Here is a 24489-nt window from a genome sequence, read left to right as displayed (position 1 = left end):
TTTAATACCTCACACCTACCGATATGAAGTTATGGACGAGCTAAATCACTGCTGACAGCTGGAGAGCTTTAAGCAATATGTCAGAGAAGGGCTTCTTGTCAGGGGCTGACGGTTTGACACGATGATGTATATAGATGTGTGTGTGTGTGTGCGTATATATATATATATATATATATATATATATATACGGTCGATGGCGATGTCAGTACTGGTATCTGGGAATGGGATACCTTTTAAAGGTTCTTCCCTTCCAACTTGTAGAATATCATTTGAAAAAAGCTTGATTCATTTTGATAATGAGTCCAGCTTGATTTATTTTTGTATTACAATGTAACAGTGACAACAATCACCTGAAAAGAAATGGAAAGTTTACAGTGGAATTATCTCCCCCAAAAAGTATTTCTCATACGTGTAAAAGGGGAAAGTGTCTCCCACCATGTCGATCATTGTCGACTGGTGGATGAACGTTTTGAAGTAAGTCACCACGCTGGTCAAGTTGTTTCATCCAGACTTCGGCATTTTGTCAGGTTTTTTTGTGTAAGCTGTGGGTGACCGGCCATGATAATTGTTTGTAAGTCCTTATTTTAGCTTTCAGTGGGAGGACACGCTGGTTCGCAGTTGGTTTCACACACTCTCCCCTCCGTCTAGGGTTGAATGTGTTCTTGTTTGTCATTTTTTGACGTTCATTTAAAAAAACAAAAACAGAACAAGGCCAATTGCTGGCTTGTGGCCCACATGCGGAAAAGTCTCCGTTCTAAGTGCACGGACTAAACGCTGACTGTTGGAGAGTCAGCAGAGAGCACACGAGTGTCTTAACAGCACCGCTTGGTTACATCGATGTTTTAATTACTTGACTCATGAATGCTAATTATGTCAGTGCTGACTTAATTCCTGAAATGCCAATAGCAGCAACAAGAGTCCATTTCTATTCCCTGGGCTTCTCCTAGCGGGATAAATATGTTTTATTTAATATATGCAATGATGCACTGCATAATATAAAGTATCTGCTGGATTTTTCATCTCAGTGTGTTGTTGTTTTTTCTGCAGTCATCGTCTTAGAAGTGTCGATTTATTCAGTGGATTTTTCCCACGTTTGGAGTTTTTGGTGCAGGTTGTTTACCCCCCCCTTTTTGAGTTTCCAAGGCATTCGTAAATGTGTTAATTAACGGCCTCATCTCCCAGCTCATCGCTGCACTCAGCACCATCCCAAACTCCTCAAGGACACGCAAAAGTGATGACGGGCTCCGCTCGGAGATGTGTGAGCGCGGGCAGCGGCGCGTCATCGGTGTCCGTCTGTGCACCGGGGAAAGCGCTGTTCCAATCTGACGTCGGCTCCCTTCGTGGCCCGGGGTCCCTATTTTTTTAACTAGACAGACCCCCCCCCCCCCCCCCCCCTCGGCTCATCGTGCTGTGTCCTTCTACGAATATTTTTACAAGGCCTTGCGCAGCATTTTTAAATGAGCACGCGCGGAGGGGGGGAGCTGTTGGTATCACAAACATAACTTGGTGGAGGTTTGTTGGTTTGCCAGCAAGGGCATTTCTAAATGAGTCTGTTCTGCAGAGGCCATTTAGAAGGCACTTTTTATTTTAATCCTAGAAGACTGATGTGAGACGATCGTCACCACTCTACAATCGAGTCTGTGACCGGCAGAAGATATTTCGCATTGCTGAGCTCTATCTTAGCTCACATTTAACACCGTGTGTTGTTTGTATAATACGTATGCGCCCCTCTACAAGTGGAGCCAAAACACTAATATTGTGATTTAACGACTGATTTCAGCCCCGACAACGTGAAATATGAGACGTATAGTTGCTGCAGCAGACGGTGTCTTTCATAGCAGATAATGTGTCATATGGCATTAATAGCAATCTGTACAAAACACATTCACACTCCAGCTACATCTGGCCTCATTTGTTGTGGAATTTCTTTTTGGCTCCCTTTCATTTATCTTTTTCGTGTGTGATGGTGAGATTGAGCTAGAGATGGGCCGACTTTCGCTCTGGCCTTTCACCCAGGCTCTCCAGGCATCAGTGGAGTTTTATGAATCCCACCGGCCCGCTGCGCTCTCATCTCCGCTAGTTATGGGAGAAAATGTCCAGCGCAAATGTCAATATCACCTAGATGAGTTAGAGTGGTTTTCTTCAGGGAGCCCCAAAAAATGGATGAAAACATCAGAGCACCATCATGTTTAGTTACAGCAGAGCTTTTAAGAGCAGTTTCCTGCCTCTCTGTATCCGACAGAGGATGATTAGGTCGAGGGCTGGATGTCAGAGCGCTGCAGGATCTAATGATGTAATGGCTCTAATCACACACTCACCTGTGTGAAAAGTCACGGTGTCGGACGTGTTTTCTTCCTCCGAAGAACTCTTTCAAAAAGGCCGGATGTACTAGAGAAATGATGTCACATGTTGTTACCCAGCTTGAGATAATTAACAGATTGGTGTGAAAGTTGTTTTTTACACATGCCTCAGGTGGATATTCTTTCTTTTGTTTTTGCTCCGTAGTGACAAATGTGTTTGGCAGAGGAGATTATTATTTTGAAGATTTTGACAAATTGCGTAAGAATAACAAACAATGTGTTGCTATAGCAACTCTGAGTCATAGTGTAACGGATTCAAGGCCACACTTTGACACTGCTGGCATGTTGTTATTGTGGTATTTTTTTGTTTCCTGTATGACCCGCTGTTGACTGAGCTGTCAAAGAATGCCATGCATTTCCTGAACTATTTCAAGCAGGCGATAAGGCATTTTTCCTCAAGGTCACCCCGCTACTTCAGGACTACAACATAGTCCGGTTCAATGACCCGCCGCTCAGAATACAACCAGTTGTTCATTTCGTGACAAACAAACTCGACTTTCTCACTTCACCGCCCGAGAGCGCGTTACAACGTCTTTCTGCGACCCGAACGAGGATCCTGGAAGGGCGCTTTGAAAAAGGAAGGAAGGAAGGAAGGAAGACGGGGCCTAGGCAGTGTACATGTTTAAGCCCCGCCTCTTCGGGGCGGAATGAAGTCATCCTGTACTGGAGGATATGCTGGAAACGCTGATGTAATGCCTATTCGATTGAGCACCGAGAGGTTCTGGCTTTTTGTCAAGATATCATTTTGGTAAATGCACAAAATTCCATAATTTGTGATCGCACTGTAATCCAGCATCAGCAACTGCAGCGACTATTCACGGTTGAGTTGATATACAAACACATGCGACCTGGATGATACAGGTCTCGGAAACGGTGGCTTTTAGCCATTGTTTGCTTGTTTTATCCCTCTCTCCTCCATCTGGGAGCCTTCTCTCCACTTTAAAGAGTCCCGATGGAGTCTGTTGTGCTTGTTGCTCGATTTGCTTTTTCTAGCAGTGCACTGGAACATCAGTCACATGATTCCACCAGGTCACAATTAGCCTGCAGACTGGGGCTGCAGCTCCGGGCCCCGGGGAGTTGTAGACACATGGTTCGGTTTTGTTTAATGACTGTGTGTGTGTGTGTGTGTGTGTGTGTGTGCTTGTTTGTGTGTGTAGCGTAGCTACGTCAAGACGGAGTGAGTCCTGGTCGGTCAGGCAGATTGTCACTCACTGATTTAAAAATGAATAGATGGAGACTGGAGCTTGGATGCCATCTGAGGCACAACGGGAAGAATCTGACAATCCGGCATTGACTTGTTTACACGTCTCTCTATAAAAATCAGAAATCACCGCGGCAACTTTCAGCTGCAACCAAACAGTCAGTTCCAGATGAGAATACGATGCACCGCAGAGGTCACAGAGAACTCATTTGCCTTTTTCATCTGTCTGCATGTGAGCTGCAGGCTCTTGTTTTCGTGTCTCGCTGCAGGAGGCGGTCAGACTTCCGTCTGGCAAACAGAGCAGCCGAGTGATCCGCGAGCCCGCCAGGAAGCCGAGCACTTCCATTTCTCCTCGGTGGGAATCCAGACTTTCATTTTTGTGAACGAGAAACAAGTCGGCTAAACAATTTAGTCGCCGCGGTCACACTTAATTGTTTGCGTTCGCCTCGGTGGATGTGAGGGGAAAGAAACCCGACCCGCAGTCACTTGGTGGAGAAGAAAGAACGGCTTGGTTGCTCCAGGATTAAGGAAGTGCTCCCATCCTGTCAGGAAGTGTTTACAACTTTGTGACATTCCCTTTTTAACTTGACAAGCCCGTGCCCGCCCCTGTGTGTAGGCCGGCGATTCGGGCTGCAACCGAGGGGGGGGGGGGGGTTAACGCTCCGACATGGGCAATCTAGATGTCGGAAATAGTGACAAATGGCGGCTGTGCGTAGCTGTTGCACGCTCCACAAAGGGCCCCCCCACCCCACCCCAAAGAAGGCCACATGAGGCCGCAGAGCTCCAGGCCTCAATCAAGACGGCGTCACAAGATTGTCCGCTTTGTTTACAGCCTGACGGCTCCCTGCTCTGTAAATCACCCCCCCAGAACCAAAGCCTCCATCCCAGTGGATCTCCTCGGGAAACCTTTCATGAAGCCCTACTTTCTTAATTGTGTCAGCTTCCATCTTATGGGAGCGGGAATGAACAATAGTGGTTTTGCTTGTGGTAGCTGCATTGTAAGGGGGGGGGGGCGCTTCTTGTCCGCAGAGTACGGGGCAGATTGTTTGTGTATTTGATGGTTTTTACGACTTCCTTGTTCCTTTTTTTTCCCCCCGGCCTGCCACTTCATTCTCAAATCATGGTGTTTGCACAATATTTGGTACTGTGGTTATGAGGGGAGTTGCTCATTCACAGGGTAAAGGGATTATCATGTTTGATAAAAAAATTAAATGCATTCCACTGTAGGTCCTGAGTTACCAAAGGCTCTTGTACCGTACGAACTGTTTGTAGCAGGAACACTGCCAATAAATCTATCACAGAGAGAGGGGAGCAGAGGACGGAAATTGGATTTTGTCAAGCGTGTCGTCAAGTGCTTAATCTTGAATATCTGTAGCATATTAAGAGCACCTTCTTCATAGGGGGTGCAACCCGTGGTCTCCTCCTTTCCTCCACTGGGGGTCTTAAGTGGCTGCGTGGAGTGACTTTCAATGAAGAAGGTCCCAGGGGACGAGTCGGGGCGGCTTTCTCTGCCTCGGGTGCTCCATGAAGACGCGTCTGCATCAGCAGGGGAGAGCAGAGAAATTGGGAATTCATTGAGATGGTATTTTAGCTGCTTAAAAGGGCAGAAGCCGCGTGCCGATATGTGCAAACGTAAAGAAAGGAATGGGTGGGCGATGCAGGACGTACAAATTATCTCCAAGTCCAATTTAGCTCAGTGTTGTTTTGATCCTGAAGACGCACGTTCTACACATCTACCTCATAGCCTGACAACACATGGATTAAACAGCAGTCATGTGGCTGTTTTATGAGTATCAATTATTATCAATACTTGTGCACGTTGCTTTTAGTCTAGTTTTTCTTATCAGCTTCGTGAATCTTGGCGGAAAAACAGTTTAAGCTATCATTTAAACCGCCTTCATATAAGCGGACACCGAAAGGTAGAGAACAGTAGCACCTATAAACAGGCCATTTTATTTGAGAGTTTTGAAAATACAGGGCTCTTCTGGGATGATGCAACTTACTGTTATTGGATTTTAGAGGTTTTTCAAGCAGATAATACACTCCACAAAAGACCTCTGCACTAGAAATGTAGATCAAAATCTAGGTGGGGTTCTGTAAAACCTCATATTGATATTTACCGAAGGTATGAGCGAGGCCAAAGATTTGTTGAATCCAGAAAGCTGCTTGCGGATGTTGAGGATACAGGAGGAGACACAGGTTATTACTCCATTGGAAAAAATGTAGCAAGAGGGATGTGAAAATAGGATTGGCATATTATTTCTCTGTGTATAGAGAGCTGGACTATATGCGCAGTAACCGCCTCCTAATGACCAACAACCCACACGCACACACACCGGCGTTGACTATCCAGGCGTGCATAATGCGTTTCCCAGCCCTTCCCATTCAATACCGCCATGCCTCCCTCTATATTTCACACGGTGCAGGTCGTACGCGTTGCTTCATCTGGAAGCGTTCCCCGGGCAAGCCGGGATCAACAACAGGCCAAACCAGTTGTGCACAAAAGAAGCGGCTTCACCTCCCAAATGCCGCCCCACGTGGGCATGATCAGAGGAACCAACGTTTAATGTGTGTGAGTCTCATGTGTGTGATGCCGCAGAGGGAGACACGTGTGAAACTGGTGGACGAGCACAAAGGGGGAATGCAGAATGTAACACATCGCCGGCAGACTCTCTTTAATGCTTAACAAAAATGCACTTTTGTGGTGGAGCGGCAGGACGGGGGGAGAGAGAGAGAGAGAGAGAAGGGGACGTGTGTTTTCGTCAGCGTTTGTTTGTATTGATTCGCCAAGACGAGCGGGCCCAAATAACACCGAACCGCTGCCCTTGGGTAATTCTCCAATCAGCTTAAAAGCACAACTAATGACTCTACCTGTAAATAAGAAGAATCTTTCTCTATCGGAAGAGAAGTGCTTCCCCCGCGGTGGCTGGTGACTTATCGCGAAAAGGCGCCTTTTATAGCAAAACACAATAATTCGATCAGATGCCTCTGCGGGCTCCTAAGTAGGCCCATCGCTCTTCCCGGCTCATGTAGGCATCCGTGTTCCTTTGGAAACATTTCAATAAAGTTTCATTAACGTCAGGTCCGGACGGCGCGAAATGCACTGGCGACGCGCACCGTCTCTCCTTTTAGAGGCGAAGCTAATTTCCCGTCTGTTTGGTGGAGCCCAGAAGGGCTCAGTCTTCACAAGGGAGGGGGGGGGGGGGGGGGCTTCAATGAATTCTAACCAGATCCACGCTCTCTCCCTGTAAACATGAAAGTGTCTTATTGCTTATTGATAGTCGGTGCATTATGTCAACAGAGAAGCCGTGATCATGCCTGCTTTAATAAATAGCCTTGAGGGGGTGTTTCTTGCCGCTATGTTCTTTCTAGAAATGTGTTGCCAAGTTATCTCAGGATGACGGCACTCTGCACACACACACAGCAGTCGCCCTGTGTTTACAGAAAAAAGATAAAGGGGAAGAGCTATCGGCAGAGGCACTGCGGCGATGCTCGGCTCGCTCAGTTGTTTTCTGGTTCTTTTTACGTGAACATTTGAACAGTTTTCCATCCAAAAGAACATACTTTTTGCATGGCAGCTCAGAGATAAAACAATGTCCCTCCTGTATATGTTGTCTTCTATCCCTCTACCCTTTTCTTGGAAGTGGCTTTCTGTCCTCCCAATAGTGGCACGCTTTTTTTTTTTTTGTCTTACTGAAAAACAAAAAAGCGATAGCAGCAAAAAAAAAGGGAAAGAAATGCCTTAATGCTATCGAGCCGCTATGCACTGAGTTGTATTAGGTTATCAGTGGCTGAAATCCCTCGTGGCGTGAGACATAAATCACACACGTCAGACCCCCCACCCCCCCCCTCTCATTCTACAGCCCGTTGACTTTTCTGGCCGTCCCAGGGGGGCTTCAACCTTGACTAGCGTGAGATCCACTCAATCCTTCCTGGACAAGCCATGACATTAATATCATATTCCCGTCTGCACTCATCCAGCCAGAGTTGGATTAGTGCTCATTTTCCTCCAGGTGCACATGCCTGAAGGCGTTTATCTGGCTGTGACATTGCATTATTATTGGTTCTAAAGTGCCAATACTGGACACACCGAAATGCAGATAAAGAGAAAGCCAATCTTCAAATTATTATAGTCATTACTACAGAATGTACACCAAATTCCATCCGTCCCAGTTTCTGAGTTTTTAATTATTTTGCTGCAGATTACCTGGCGAGCCAGCCCAAACCCATTTTCTCTCCATCGGGACTGCAGCAGGTACTTTCTCTCTCCCTAATGGAAGTCTGAAGCCCAATCGAAACGCAATCCTTCGAGGCCCAGCGTCGCCGACCGCCACGTCGAGCCAAAGAGGCAGGTGGCCGTCAAAAGTCTCCCGCTCTAGCTAATGTGTCCCCTCTGTTTCCCGCTGATTCGATGTCAGCCCTCGCCGCCCGAAAGCCGCAGTGCATCGCAAGAAGCCCGCTCTCTTACGCCGCGAGCTGCCAGAGCTCCGTCAGGTGTGCGACACGCGGCCAACCTGGTCTCTGAGCTGCGGGAAGAAAGTAATTTAGATTGTTTTCTCTCTCTCCGTTTCTCCACGCTGCACACCGGTAAAGGACCCAGCCACCATGGGAACATGGCCTAAGCCTCTGAGCTGGCTTTGAGAGCTTCATATGGGCTTACAGCGCAGTTTAGCAAAGGGCTGATGTATTGAGCCGCTGCCGTCTCGCACTGAGGGGGACATTTTTGCCCTCATGACAAGTGTGGCTTGGCTGCAGTCTCGACACGCCCTGGTATGCCACAAGGCAGATGGTGGGTCCCCAGGCGGCGCCGCCGCCGCCGCTCTCTAGCACCCCTCCTTCTGTCGTGGAGTCATTAGTACAGAGGGACAGGAAGGACACATTGCAGTGATTTAGAAATATTAACCACCCCCGCCCAAACATGAAGTGGGCTTGCGGGGGCCTCACGGAGACTAGATGGTTGATGGGTTCAAATCCCCGGATGCTGAGGAAGGATCTGTGTAAGCTCAATGCAATTACGCTGCTGCCAGCCAACGGGTGACAATAGAGTGTTGTGGTTGCACTCATTACAGCTCTGTAAAGGTATGCATGTGACACACAGGGTGGAGCCGACGATGACCACACAGCGGTAAAATTTCCCCCCGTTATAAAAGGGTACCTTGCACACAAACAAGTCCTGTTACTCAGCTGTTGTGCAACATAACATAACTGTGAATGAAAGTGAACACGCATGAAGCAGCACAAGCCACTTCTTTTTGTTTCATTTTGTTGGACAGGCTGGTAACTGGTTCGTCATCCGCTTCAGCTTTCTCCCTGCTGACAGAATAAGAACACGAGCCAGGTGCCGAAAAGAGCTTTTTACAGGCCAACGCTGAGCTAAATAAACATATGCCTGTAAAATGTAAACCCCTTTTTTTCCTTTTAGCTGTTTGATGACAAGCCTTTTACAACCTTATCCTGGATACAACGGCCATAATTAAGATATGCTAACAGCTGCTTATGTTTCCCTTAAATCAGGCTGTGTGGGGAAAAGTAGTGTGTTCACATGACAACCAAATCATTCAAAATAGTCAACGGTAAACAGTGAAACAATTCAACTATATTCATTTCAACTCAGATTCTCACTTAAAAAAAAAACATAAGGTTGTGCCGGACAAATAGAGATCAATACAACCAAACTACCTCTGAAAATAAACTAAATGGCTGTACATGCTTCACCAAGGGCTTTGGTGCCAAAACAAATACAGAGGGGCCGCCGAACAATGTATCCTAATGTTTGTACAAGTCTGCATGCAAGGCCTGCACACATGAGGCAAATCACCTGAAGTGAGTGGGGGGGGGGCTCATTCCATTCCATTCATTCTTGCCACCGCTTGACACGTAACAAGGACCAACTGGATTTGAAGCGAGATGTCTTGATTGTCGATTACTTCAGAATTGCATTTGAATTTGCATTTGATGTTTTAAGACTTTAAAATAATTCTAATAGCTTATTCCAAACACTGACTCAGCCTCTGCAAATTCTATGTCCAAAGAGCCGCCGAGACCCACTTGTGACTGATTGCAGATTCCTGTTTGGCTTTGAGAGCGACAGCCGCCCAGTTAGACTTTGTCTCAGCCTGATTCTGATTGTTTCTGATGGCAAAAAGGCACAAAAATGCAAGTTCAAGGGAAGTGGGTATGTGAAGTGAATATAAACCACTTGTACATAGCAAAGCTGTTGCATTTGGTTTGGGCCTTGATCCCTAGGCCTAGGCCCTGATTGCATAACATTTCATCACACGCCCTGCCCTTTATTCGTCCCACATTATGTCAACAGGAAAGGAAAAAATCTGATGTAATGCTTTTGGAGTGGCTCTGTAAGTGACTGCCATTCTTTCCTGCGACGTGCCCAAACATCGACATGCTAGTGAAGGTGCTTGAAGGCGGCAGAGGCCTAAGGTCTGAGCCCTTCCTCAAAACCGAAACTGCTTAAGCTCGATGTGGGCGAACGTCTCAGCTAGAAGCTGCTGGAGGGAATCTCAGATGCAGCATTTGGAGTGTTTTATCACATCTGTGGGCTACGGTCTCAAACCTCGAGCCGCCGCGCCACAGTATGTGGGCCGCAGTCACTGGCCTGCTTCCCTCCCATTTGGATGATTCATGTGTGTTTTTTTTAGTAAAGCCTACTTATTCTCAGGTCTGGGCCGTGTTTGCAGTGACTGTATCTGAAGAGGGTTTGGCACGCGCCACGATGGCGGATAGCTCAGTTTGTATGCAACAAGGTGTGAGATGCTAATGATGACTCATGGCATAACACCCTCCCGGGCAGCAAAGATGCTGCTAATCTAGATGGCTGAATATCAATTAAAACTACAGTGAATTAACAATATTTTGCTGGCACCAAAACCAGGCAGGAAAATGTTTGCATTTGATTTTTCGCCCACTGTTTGAATTCACAGAAGCAAAACATTTGAGGAACCCACAATTACGCAATGGCAGAAAAAGCGTCCTAAAAACAGATGGAGAGGGAATAGTGGAGACGGTGGATTCAAGACAATGTAGCCGCAGAGAAAAACATGCGTGGTACTTACTCCCCTTGCGATTAGTACTAATCCATGTAAAGTGGAGATGTGCAGAGATATACCAATTCTGCTGAGCGACTTACAACATATGCTTATTTTCTTTTTTTGAAGTGCATTAAATGATCAGTAAAAATCTCTCTGCATTCCCAGAGAAATCCCATAGGAGCAGAGGGATATCTGTACATTTTACTTGCTTCCCTGAAGGGTGGAAGGTGTGCGTGTGTGTGTGTCTATTTGTGCGTGTGTGTGTGTGTGTGTGTGGCACTCTCCCGGGTGGCCTGGCCACAGGTTTTTTTTTCTTTAACTTTGTGGCAAGCAAATCCATTTGGGAAGCTCCCGCTATGGCAGAGATGGACAGCGGGCACGAGGGCTCGGTCCACCTCCTGTGCGCCCCGCCCGACCCCGTCCGCCAGATGAGTGACGAGCTTGTTTCATAATGAGACCAGAATCCCTTCCTCTTTGCACATGACTCATAGGGTGTACGTGTTTACATGCTCGCTGAGGTGTGTGCACAAGCCTTCCCTTCCCTTACAAGCAGTGATTGGCTGGACTATAGACAGAGCCCGCTCCCTCATTACCCAACGTCCACGAGGACGGACGGCGCATATGGTCTCCTCTTTCCTCTCAAAGGGTAGATCTCTACTTCTGAAGCGGCCTTCTGGTAGACGCAGCAAACATTTCGAGGGAACAAATACCCCCCCGAGGCCGCGATAGATGGGCTGCTGCGCTCCCTTCCAGGTTTGAGTTGTATTTATGAGTCCCGGGACGTTCGCCTAATTGCCATCTACTGCGCAAAATGCTCAGCAAAAGAGCAAGGTTGCAATTAGCCGTGGCTCGATGCCATCTCGGCATAAACCTACCGAATTGTTTCTCCTCAGAAAGGAGAGCAGTTGTGGTCTGCTTTCCTCTTCTTCTCCCTCTTCTTCTTCTTTCGTCATGTAATTAGGCAGACCAGCACAGAGCGTGCTGTGGAGCTAAAAGCTGAGGCATTGTGGGCTGAGGGATACGCAGTGTGTGTGTGCGCATGGGGACTCCGGGGGGTGGGGGGGTATGTATGTGTGCGTTCTCCCCTTTGTGTCCTGGCCTACTATCCCTGTGCCTCAGCAGTACCCGACACCAAACACTCCCGACACCTACCCTGGTTGTGTTGTTCAACAGAGGAGCAAAAGGAGTTACCTTCTCCACCTTTTCTTTCCCCTCCCTCCGTCTCACCTTTCCCGTGCTTTTTATTTCATTTTGCAGCCCAACATCCTCGAGGACTACGCGGACCCTTTCGACGCCGAGCAGACTGGCGGAACTCAGACCAGCACAGAAAAAGCGTCGACCGAGAACGACGGCTACATGGAGCCTTATGAGGCGCAGAAGATGATGGCAGGTAGGTTTTCATTTTTTCTTCCCCTTTCACACCTCCGGTCACGGCGTTGTGTCTCGGCTGTGAGTTGATATTGTGTATCCCAGAGGAGCATTAATTAGACGGCCGTGGGGTTTGGCCATATGTTTACTAATGAACAGGCTGAAATTTACATGGCAGCTGCAGCAGAGCAAAGAAAGGAGCTGTGTGACACGAATGTCAAAACATTTTGCCCCCCCAGAAATGACACCAGACCGTAAGCGATTTCTAAACACGCCTCACAAGTCCAACGAAGAGGGAGGTGTTTCTTAAAAAGAAGTGTTTTTCTCCCGCTGAACTTTGCGCACGTGGAGACGGCCACTCGCCGGGATTTCCAGGAAGGGACAACAATGGCAAGAGAATTCCGCCAGACCGCATTCTCCACACAGCGACGTCACAGGGCTGACCGGAGAATGTGCAGAACGAGAGGAGACATGATAAACAATGTGTAGAAAACTAAAAAACACGTGGCAGCTGTTTTTGACTCTCCGGAACGGACTTTAGTGCCAAAGAAAAGGAATGCTGTAGAAAAACCCCACCTATGATGGACAGTCAGACCTCAAATGGAGGTTTCTGGATCTGACTCCCGGATATCAGTATTTTATACGTTGATGAAAGGGACACAGTCATATCATATACAACATGCAGCCACCTCGCAGCCTCCTGAACATGAAACTGTACTCTAACACACACACACACACACACACACACACACACACCATTGCTCCCACAAAGGCAGGACACGTCTCTGTCCCTCACTGGCAATTTTCTTTTAATGGGCCCCCAGACAACCTCTTGTTTTCATCCGTCTCATTGTTTTGACCTCTGGCCCAGTGAATGCCTCAGCCGAGTACAAAAACTCGAGATTTATCGCCTCACTCAGGTGGAGGAAGCTTTGAAGAAAAAAAATAAATCCAAGGGGTTTTCAAGTAGCAGCACTACTACTTGAATTTTGAACTGACTGGATTTATTCTGGGCTTTTTTTTCAGCGTCCACTCTTCCGCTCTTATTGAAACTAAACTATGCTGGCAGCAATTGTCGGCCCTGAGTTTTTCTTCGCCTTGTTTCTGGTTGCTCCTGTCTTTGAACCCTGAAGCGTCGCTGCTTTTATGCATCCCATCTATTGATTGGAACTTTTTGTCTGCTGTTTTGACTGAGCCGGCGGGGGTGTTGTTTTTAAATAGAGCTGTCAGTGGAATTTCTTTCGCTCTGACGTTCTTTTAATATTCACACTCAGCCGTGGATTCATTCCACGGACGAGTGTTATCAAAAGCACTTAATAATGCATTTCATTCAAACATGCTGACACTTTGGTAGGAGGACAGGTATTATTCGTAGAGGTTACACAATTCAATCAATTGGGTGGAAGTCGCTCAGAAAGGCCATGCCGATGTTTGTGAGTAAGAAATGTACTATTAATAATGCTGCTCACCCATCAGACATAGTAATAATCTGTGGAAAAAGTATAATTATGGGAATACCCAAATATTATGTTTCACTTGTGGTGATTTTCTTTACCCAGTCAGGAAATACAGAGCGTGAATGCTCATTTTACAGCCTTCCTCCGAATACACACCTTCACACTCGGCTGCTGCCCAGTTCAGCCCCAGCGGTGAAGTTGGGGGTCAAGCGCCTTGCCCAAGGGCACCTAAATGATGTAATGAGGGTCGGGAGCTGCTCTTTAACACTCCCTCACCGTGCAAGGCCAGATGCATGCCCACCAGTGCATACTGATGTGGATGTAGAGTAATTGCTGCATCCTGCTTTCTGACAGCATCGCGGTGAGGCAGAACTGCACACTCAGAATCTAGTTGGCCAAACAAGAAGAGAGAGAGAGAGAGAGAGGAGCCGCAGCGTGAAGCAAAGTAAGGCCCGGTCCGCTCGTGTGATGCGAGATGCTTGCATCACTCTCTGCTGCTCATAAACAAAACTCCAAACAAGCCAGAACAACAGAAACTTTTATATTCACGGTTGTCAGGAGTGAGGTTTTAATTTACCACCAGACAAATTCATGTCAGCTATAAAACGGTTAGTCAACCCCGCCGGTGAAATAGGTTGTAGCGGCCTCAACTTGTAAAATTCAAAAGATGTGTAACAGATAGTTTCTAAGAAAAGCGTTTCCAATTAATTCAAAGAGGCAGAAATAAATCGGGCCGCCTGACGTTTTTAGTTTGTCTTACACGGACGGCCGCAACGTTTCAAGTTTCGACACACGATTTACTTTGAGCCGCCGTGGGCTTGGAGCTCACTTAACAGATGCACTTACACACACTGCTGTGCCAATTAAGTTTCTCAGATTTTTTATTTCCACATCAATCTTGGTAATTGAATACCACTGCTACGGATGTTAACTTGTGAAATCTCAGTTTTAAGATCATATTCCATGTTTTCAGACACATACAGAGACATTTGTGTGTAAAAACCTCTTGGAAGTGGATACCTTAGTTTAGTATCTTTAGCTGAGTAATCTCTTTCTTCAGCACAGATTAGGAGAGGACCAGACAGTACGTAAGCAATATTGGGATTAAAGGGATTGCATGGATTGACATTTTTCCATCTAATCAGAGAAAATTGTGGACATTTAGTGTATATCATATAGCCTTTATATGTTTTATAATATGTCCGGTCTGGGTTTCAATGAATCTTTTGAATACAAATATCTTTCTTCCAAATGTAAAGGTTTATTAGTTCAGTTTGTACCATGATGCAGCAAAAGGGAAAAGTGCTTCCTGTACAAGCCTCTGAATAGCAAGTATAAGGGTCAGTCCGTCCTCATATACTGATTAGAAAAGGTGCAAGTTTCACATTCCTCCGTCCTCTCCCTTGTTTTATATTCTATGAGTCATGGCTGTAAATGATGAGTAAAGCAACCTGATTGATGATTACACTTCAGCATCTATTCATTGCAGGAGGGCTTTTCATTTTCCACAGAGAACAAAAGGCTTGCTGTTTCTGCTGCTGATGTCATTCCATTCAAGTGGGAAAAATGTAAGAAGTTCTTTGCAGTCTTTCAAGGCAATTTTTCCTTTTTCAGTTTATTGTCTAACAGACAATGAATTCAGCGAATTCATTTTAAGGCACCCTGCATTGTTGCAGCCTACTGTCGAATGAGATTACGGCAAAGATGGAACAATGTGGTTTCTAACAGCATTGTTAAGGGACTGTGATGGGCGGACCTCAGACCTCAGAGCAAAGAAGAGAAGAACCTTTGCTCGTGAATGTTTGATTAGCGCCCGCGTGGACCTGAGTGGCGCTCTCGGATTTCAACATTGCGTTGCCTTCATATTAATCCGGGCATTCTACCCTGAAGATAAATTTAAACTTTTTAAAGTTTAATCCATCAGAATTAAGCAACTTTGCACTTGTTCTAGCACGGGTGGAATGTTACTAAGAACATATAGGTTACTCAAGTATACTGTTCTTAATATTATACTTTTAGCTTTACTACAATTGATTCAGCATATTAGATTACTATTTAGGCTTCTTTGCTTGTTGAGATTGTTAATACAAAATATATATCAAGTAATAAACTCGTATTATGAAGTAGTATTTATCCTAATTATTAGGTTTCCAAATTAGTTGAAAGTAGTTCCACCTTTACAAGTCGCATTATTAAAGTGATAAACTGATAAAATCCATCAATATTTATAATCCAAGTACAGTAGTAATTTATTATTGATTTGTAATCTTTGAAAGGGGCCATTCAACCAACAGTGGTATATTTTTTTAACTAATACTTTTATGCCATTACTTAAGTTCAATTTGGCCTTTCAAAGTAGGTGGTAGAGTCATTCACACATTGGTTGTACAGGTTTGAATGGTGAAGCCACACACGGAGCATCGGTAAACGGGATGTGTTTAAAGATTGGTTGGGTGGGTCGACAACACTAAGGACAGTCCACCCGTTTGACACTCGTACTGGGAAACAGGGGCCCCGTCGCTCCCCTGGAAGAGACCTCGTGGCTAGAACAAAAGTCACCGGCCCGTAGTAGCGCGGACTGGGCGGCTGTAAAGCGGACACGAAGGCCGGAGCCACTTTCGAAGCCAAACTAGAGCCAGACGCTGCACACCGCTGAGGAGGAAATGCACCGGACGCGGCCAGCCAGCCCACCTGTCGAGAAGTGGGGAAGTATTATTGGTCGTTATGAATTTGTGGGAGAGCAAAATAGACGTTGGCAGGCTGCCACAGGCTAGTTGATATAATACAAAACGCCAAAAAGAAGCAGTTGGTTCCAGCCACAGTGGGTGAGAACAAAGTCACCCATTAAGTGGCAGGAGAAGTCGAAAAAATTCATGTTTTTTTTAAAGAAATGCAGTCAAATCGCATTGGAGCCAGATATGCTATTCCGAAGACACATTTAGAATTCCTTGATTACACAATGTTCACGCCACAGACACACAAACACATACACCCGACTGCACAGTGGGAGGAGTGGCATGTGAGGCCCGAGGCGAAAAGTGCCACAGCCGTTTACATAACGGTGTGTGTGTGTGTGTGTGTGTGTGTGTGTGTGTGTGTGTGTGTGTGTGTGTGTGTGTGTGTGTGTGAGCTGAAGCGGCCGGTGCTCTTGCCTGTCCGTAAGTGTGTGTGTGCGTGTGCGCGCGCTCCACTTCTCGACCCTAAGAGCCGGGGATGTTGAGTCAACTGATTAATGGTTCCCGCTGGAGGGGCATGTCACGACTTCCTTAACCTGAAAAGCCGGCGCCACCCCCGCGTTAGTTGCTTCACTCTGCCGGTCGAGGCTCCGCCTGCAGTTATGAGAGGAAATGTGCACAGCCAGGCAGCGCAGCGTTCCCCCGCATGTGTTTCCAGCGTGCTCCGCTATCTGCCTGCGTGCAATCGTGTCCGCGGAAATGTATGAGTCAGCCGGAGAGAGGACGCTGCCTTCCCACCCCCCACTCCACCCCCTCACTTTCAGCTGATCTTTTGACTTGTTGAGTTAATGTATCCAAGACACAGTGTTGGACCCCTACACTCTCTCTCTCTCTCACACACACACACACACACACACACACACACACACACACACACACGCGCACACGCGTGCCTCAGCTGTCAGCATGGTCATTTCCTGCATACCCCAACGCACGCAGCAGCACCTACTCCCAGGAGGAGACTTCACGAGAAAACCTTGAATCAACTTTTGGGATGTTTGTCTATCCGCTCCACTTGACTCCCACACACATTGTTGTAGCTGTTCAGACTTGTTACACCGACGCGTACGATGGGCTGGTGCCGCATCAGGGCATTTCTCAACGAGCACGCTCTCGTGGTCGCGCTCCTCAAGGAGCCGGGCTCGGCATGGCGACTACGCGAGAGTTTTCCCACAGTGCCGAGGAGGCGCGTAGTGCAAACAGCTCGGGGTGACTGGGCTCCCAAACAAACATGCTGCAGTCCAGCACGGGCCCTCTTCCCCGTCCTCAAGCCGCAGCCACGCCGCTCCACCTGCGGTGTGTGTGTGTGTGTGTGTGTTTGTGTGTGAGCGCTCGTACGGGGAATCAGACAGAAATAAACCCCTTCGGTCTGAGCTACTTTTCAGCAGTGGGGAATTTATTGCACCTGGTGTCAAAGTTCTATGCCAGTCGCTGAAACGTGGGCAGTGAATATTTCACGCCTCAAATAAACAGCAGTGTAGGACAGGCAGTGAAAGGACGATTCTGTAAAAATGACATGGACTAAATTATGGAGAACTAATGTATTTAAAACGCTTTTGGTCAAGATGTGGGAAGTTTCCATTTCGAAGCCACTGTGTTGAGCAGGACGTGTGTTTTAAGGTCATCAAGGGGATTGACAGACAGAAGCTTAGTAGGATGTACATTATATTTACATGGTGGTTCGTCAATAATTGCTTTGTGAGGGATTTTGTTCACTCAGTTCTGAGCCCTGAAAAATAAATAAATAAATACAATAAGATCACTTTTAAGATGTTCCGTTCGTTGTTGAGAGAAAAAAACTGCCGTTCCGCCTCGCTCCCCGACTACTCGCGTCCACGCCTCATTCGCCGGGCGCACGCTACCCACTTGTCACGTCCACATGATCCCATGAGAAATGACTGACAGTTATTACACTCCGATCTGACAGGGTGGTACTGACTACTGCAATGCACCACCGTACCAGAGCTAGTGTCAGCTGGTGTTTTCTCTGGCCTGGTGCTATTGTTGGAGTAGTATTCATTTAGTGTTTAAAAATAATCGTGGTAACAGAGATTTCAGCGTAGTGAAGCCGAGCTGGAGAGCAGAGAGCTAGCGAGGTCCCTCCGGAGTGATCCGCAACTTTTAGAGTCCAATGCAGTTTAGTTTAGCTGGTTTGTAATGTCAGTTACATCAAGTAATGTCAGTTACATAATGTCAGTTAGATCAACCATCACTCTAGGTGTGATGGTTTATGATCTCATTGTGGCAGGCTGCACAGAGGAAATGCCATCAGCGTGATGAACGTACTGCGCGGCATACACAGTTTTGCTGGCTGCCATTTTGAAAAAACTGGTAGAAATAGCAGGTTCATGCAGGATGATCCGCAACTCCCGATTCTCTCTCACCAGTCAGTGTTCTAACTTCACCGTCCTTGTATCAACTCACCAGGATCACAGTGGTACCAAAGGCGCATCGCGTCCCACCCACAACTGTTGCTAGTGGAAAACAAAGAATAAGCGGGCCGAGCTGAGCAGAGCCATGCAGAGGAAATGCGGCGTCACACTCGACGTAATTGAGCACAGTTTTTCCTGTTTTCTTTGGTTTAAACTCAGCAGAACATTTCACCTCACTAACTGATTTTGTGGGAGGAATTGAAAACCATTCACCCGTCAGAGAGCCACGAGGAGACTTTGTGTAATTTTTCTACTACCGTACGAAGCACCGACATCCGCTTCAGACAAAAGGTGCAATTTGTAAGTACTGGATAAAGGTTGTCCTGAGACGTGCAACCGTGTCAGGATGCAAACCATTTGCCGTAGTAGTAGTTTCTTGTTTTCTTGATTTTTTTACACAGACACACAGTCTAAAAGCCTACGGCTGTGTGTGTGTGTTTGTGTGTCTGGCCCACTGGGGAGCGGCGTGAAGGTGTTAATTTGGCCGAGCTGAAGAAGAGCGGGCGGTATTGGAGGGCGCAGGAGAGGTGGCGAGCAGAAAGACTGACGACTTATTGATGAAATGGGAAATCTCCGGCCTGATAACGTGCCTCCCCCTCACTTAGCGATAAGCAATTCCTTGCACTGTAGCTGAAGTCATAGACTATACTACGTCTATACGACAGCCGCCGATATATCTGACATTTCCACTAGATATTGTCACTGGCATTTCTGATTGGAGTACATGATTACATTTGGCCTTATTTTTTTTGTAAAATGTCATACATCTTAAAGAACCCAGAACTGGTTACGGTTTGCAAAGGGCAACATCTGGACAGTCACGGCCGCGTTCTTTGCATCAGCGGCCCCCCAACGTCGGTTCCGCATTTTTCCAACAAAGACTCAAGCGGAAACAAAGACACACAACGAGAAGCCGAACTGGAGGAAGAAGCGCTGCGCATCGGCGGGAGCATTTCTTCCATCCTCTGGTCTCCCGCCGAGCCACGAATGGATGGGACGGCGGCCCACCATCCATCCGTTACGGCTGAATAGGTGGGGGCGGGTTGCGGTGCAGGAGGGAGGAGGCCACTCTGGCGCAGGTTGACGGTGGTGAAGTCATTCATTTTAAAAGGTAAGATTAATGGCGCCATTAATCCAAGTCCGGGCCACTGCAGGGGGGAGGACACGGCCAAATTCATCCCCGCTGCTGGCTACTGCAGAGCCCCCAGCGCCGCATGCATGCGCTCTGGTACCACGCCGCGCGCGCACACACACTCCCTTTGGGGTGATTAGCTTAAAGCTGTAGCTTGTGTCTTTGTTTCAGGCTGTTGATGGGAGAGAGAGAGAGAGAGAGAGAGAGAGAGAGGGGGAGATGGGGAGATTCAGTCAAAGTGGAAATCTGGCCTGTTGACACTTGACAGAGAGCTTTGTGGTGCGAGTGTGTGCAAGTGGGCAGCCCGCAATACACGGAAATCCGTAGAAAAAGAGTGCTGGCTTGTTTTGTTGTGAGTGAGACACAAACATTCAGCCCGTTCTCAACTACTTTTGAGTCTGGATATCGTACATGCGGATCCGATGGCTGTATTTTGCAGCTGTACACCATTAAACTCTATTTTCTTAAAGCATTTGGCTCCACTGCACCCTTATGAATATTGCACGAACAGCATCTCGTCATACACCTGCTTACTCGTAAGTAAGGACTGATATTCGATCTCTTGCTCGTTTGGTTCGTCTGTGAGAGAATGACAGCGAGACATCTAAGGAAGGAAAACAAGAGAGGCGAGGAAGACTCGCGTGGGAGGCTTTCTGTCTCGTTCAGGTTGGAACAAAGATATTGACTTGTAGAGGCTGTTGAGTTAGTTTAAGTTTCAGTCTGACATTGGATGGAATTATTAGGAATACAAGGATATGTTGCCATGTCGTAATTCCTCCTTTGTCGCTCCACTATTTAAAAAAGCAACAACGTCTAATTAGAAACCTGACGAAGGTCGAGTGCAAAAACTGAAAATTGATCTGTGCAAACAGGCCGACTGACAAACAGCAAGGGGGGGGGGATTTGAGAATAACAGCTCGATGTTTGCATGAAGTGTACAGCATCTGTCGGCAGGTGTGTTTGAGGTTGGTATCTTAAATTAACAATTGTGTAATTTTCCACTGACCTCAACAGCGCAAACCTATTATGAAAGATCGTCAGCTCTGACTCATTGTAAAATGTCAGGATTAAAAAAAAAGGTACGGTTTGCAGGTGAAAGATGTCTCAACATCGGTTTGCTGGGATCCACAGTTGTTCCGTTGCCAAAAGTTCAGCTTTTTGTCAAAATGGAAACGGGTAACGCTTGTCTGGGGGATCCGAGGAAGCCTGAAAGAGCCAGCAGCAGGTGACGAAGCATCATCTTTAACCTGTGTGACCAATGTCCCTCTCTCCATCGCTTGTATGTACGTTTGTATGTTTGGTTCTATTTGTCCTTTTTTAAATTTCTTTATCGTATCTGTATCTGCCATTTGGGTTCTTACTGTAATCTGCCCACTTCCTCTTGTCTTCCTTTATTTCAAACGTATTAAATCTCCTTTCCCCTCTGTGCCGGCTCCTGTCTCTCTCCACTGGGAGTCTGGTCCCCTCTATCAGTCTAGCCAGGAGGCAAAAGTCTGGGACATTCCTGTTTTCGCTCTGATAGACTACGGACTAAGCTCTTTTATAGGAGCCTTGTTGTCTTGTAAAATAACCCTGGGGTCTTTTTTTCCTCTCCGGGAACCAATTTATTGGTGACATTTATTCAGGTTTGACCTTCTCTGAGTTTGTCTTCCAGAAACAAACAGCGTTATCTCTCCTTGCAGGGTAATCCAACTATTGTAGCTTGATTGAAACATTTACCCACTTGTTTTTCATGTTTCTATACATCTCTGAGCTACAATGAAACACTACCAATTAATGCCTTTGCACCCAACTGTAATTTTCCCTGTAATTGCACCTGCTTGCTCACAAACACACGCTGTCTGTACCTGCTCAGAGGTTATAAATCAATGCCGTGCTTAAACTTGAGGGGACTAATTAATTAAAATAGTGGCCCACCGGCATAAAGGCACGAGGGAGATTATAACCTTATCAGAGCGTGTCGAGTGTGCTTTCCAAGATTTGAGATCCAATTAGCCAGATGGATGGTTCCAGCATAACACACACTCTCCTCTGCGTTCCCTTCCAAGTGGCGGATACTTTATGCCGAATGGTGAAGCGATCGTGACGTTTGTGTATGTCGCCGCTGCCAAAACACTAACGTTAATTCATTCAAACGAATAACTCTGCAGTAAGCCGTGTGAGGGAATTGTAGAAAGTTTGCATATTATCTTTGTGTTGTATCAGTTTAAGGCTTAAGCGCGTAAGAGCGACCTTTATAATCTTCTACATTCTTACTCAGGCAATCTGTGACCTTTTTACCCTCATTACCTATTCCATCAAGAGGATAATTACTCATTGGCCGGGCTGATATTTCTTTCCCGGCAGGAAAAATACAGATGTGCGTTTCTTAGTCGCCCATCTCTCTCTCTCTGTCTGCAGCCCTTCTGTCTTTGTTTGTTCCACGTCTTATCAATCACAGAGCGCGACCGCCGGTGCGATGAGGTGAGGCACCGGGCCGGCCCGGGGCTCCGGCTGGTGGGCTCGGGCCGTAATGGGTTGGCGCGGCCTGTTAATTTGATCCGGTGTGTGGCTGAGGAGCCTCGTTAGGGACAGCAGCTCGCGCGGGGGATACGAGGCTTTCCATCACCGCCACGATACCACTGGCACTAGCGAAATGGGACGGAGGAGGAAATGGAGGGGAAAGGCAGATCATTTGGAGAGAGGATGAAAATGAAAAGAGAAGATACTACAGCTCTCTGTCAGCGCCAGAGCAGCATGGGTCAGCGGAGGAGGGAATGGGGACAGAGACCTGGAAACTACCAACAGCACGCCAAGAATAGGCATGTCACCTTTTTTTTCCGCTATGTAGTTTATCCTCTTTTTTTTAAATAGTTTTTTTTACCATTTCATTTGGGATTGACATAGAACCTTTGACATGGAAGTCTGAAAGTAGAGTCAAGGCTGTCATTAATCCACTTGCTCTTGTTTCAGTGAGCAGGGAGATTGAGACTTTGTGACAGGGGAAGGAACGGCCCAAGGAACGCTATCACCAGTCGACCAGAATGAAACTGAATGAAGATAGAGGGGGGGGGGGGGGCAGCGGGGTGGGGGCAAAGAAGCAGAGAATGAGATTGTCTGAAGGAGTTCAGCGAGAGAGGTTCATTTCCATTCGAGCTTTGCATTTTCTCGCCTGCCGGGCGCATCGGCGCGGCCTCCCTCTCGGCACCGCCGAGGCAGATGAGATGCTGCCGGACTGAGTGAATTATTAATGTAAAGATCTCTTTCCCCCACTGAATCCAATAAGTCGCCTGCGATTCGGCTGTCAGAATGACGGGTGGGCTGGATGAGGGGGAAAAACGCACGGTATGATACCGATCACGTGGCGCCATGAGCTCTCCTCCCCCGGGTAATTGACTCGTGCTCAGTATTGACTTGGTGGTCACGGTGATTAAGGGAGCTTGGATCCAGCAGGCCCAGGGTCTGGCCACACGGAGCGGTCTCTGGACCTCACAGCAAGCCCATCGTGGGTGACCTTTGTCCAGGGCGCAGCGCGTTGGTTGCCCCCCCCCACCGGCTCAGTCATTGGAAAATACTGATGTGGAGCAGCGGGTGCTGAGAGCTGGCAGGCGGGCTGGCTGGACTGTGAGCTCTCTGGACTCTGCAGCTCTCGGTTTTCTCTCACACTCGCAGTCTGTATGCAGCTTTCGTACGGAACCAAAGCGTCTCAAATAATTGGCTGATTTGGAAAAGGAAGACACATCTCTTAAGTTTTGGGCCGTTTGATATACTGCTGCCCACAAAATTTATTGCCACTTGATTGAGTTCCTTCTGACCTAAGTCTGAGGAGTCATAAGTCATACTTTTATTCTCATTCGTTGTGTGTGTTCATTCAAGCGTGGAGTGGTGGTTTTATTCCTAAAACCAATTTGTTTCCGATTAAGCAAGTAGAGTTACTTTATGTTCAGCCTCGCTTGCCGTCCAAGTACATGTTCTGCCTTAATGCACAATATCTCAAGCAATGCAATGATGTAGCAGGGACACTGCAGAGTTATTGCACCTCTTTGAATGATGCTATCTCTACGCGCCATCTTGGTATTTACACCGCAAATTCAGTGATTCGCATGTTGTTTTGTCAACCTAGGAAATGGCCGTAAAAAGTATTGCACATAGTGATAAAAACATGCACTTTCTGTTGCTATCTACATCTCTCTCTTTCAGACTCTATGTATCAGGGAGGAGTCATGACTTGGAACGACATGACAGGTGGTGTGAACTCAGAGCACAGGGGGGATGGTAGGAGACAGATAAATAAAATAAAGGTGAGGGAAAGAGAGACTTGTGGTTTTTCGGTGGAGCGTGGAGGTAAGAAGCCCAGCAGTAAGGTGACCTCTGTTGATGTGGGACTCCGGGGGGGAGGTGGGGGGGTCACCACAGGGGACGAAGCACCAGCTTGTCCCCGGAGCCTCTGTGGTGGACAGTTAGGCGTTTTGATTGTACCGGGTCGTGCCGTCTGAATACAGACCCAGTATTGATTTTAACAGGGAATAGACAACCAAGGACAGTGTACAGATACAGTTTTCCTTGAACACGTTGCAACAGGAGAGGGATGCTCACTTTTACCATTTTGTACAACCAGAACATATATTTATATTTGCGTAACTTTGGGAATATTTGCCGACTATCTCAGCAATTTAAAGCTTAAAAACACATACAGAGCATGCAGAATTCGCCGGTAATTCCGGCTAAAGTGTGTATAGAGAAGCACCAAGGTACATTTTTTTTCCCATTATTTTTCTC

At 47.0% G+C, this 24489-nt stretch overlaps 1 protein-coding gene across 4 annotated transcripts in view; it reads left to right on the top strand.

Moving 5' to 3' along the window:
* Positions 1–24489, top strand: part of shf (Src homology 2 domain containing F) — a 79317-nt gene that overhangs the window by 2110 nt on the left and 52718 nt on the right. For all 4 annotated transcript variants that reach the window (XM_040197891.2, XM_040197871.2, XM_040197881.2 and 1 more), the window contains exon 2: positions 11865–11997. In XM_040197891.2, the coding sequence (XP_040053825.2) occupies positions 11865–11997 (133 nt within the window). The remainder of the gene's footprint in view (positions 1–11864; positions 11998–24489) is intronic.

Source organism: Gasterosteus aculeatus, chromosome 12 (genome assembly GCF_964276395.1).
Source record: "Gasterosteus aculeatus chromosome 12, fGasAcu3.hap1.1, whole genome shotgun sequence".
NCBI lineage: Eukaryota > Metazoa > Chordata > Actinopteri > Perciformes > Gasterosteidae > Gasterosteus > Gasterosteus aculeatus.
The sequence above is the reverse complement of the archived record's forward strand: the minus strand, read 5'-3'. Positions and strand labels throughout refer to the sequence as shown.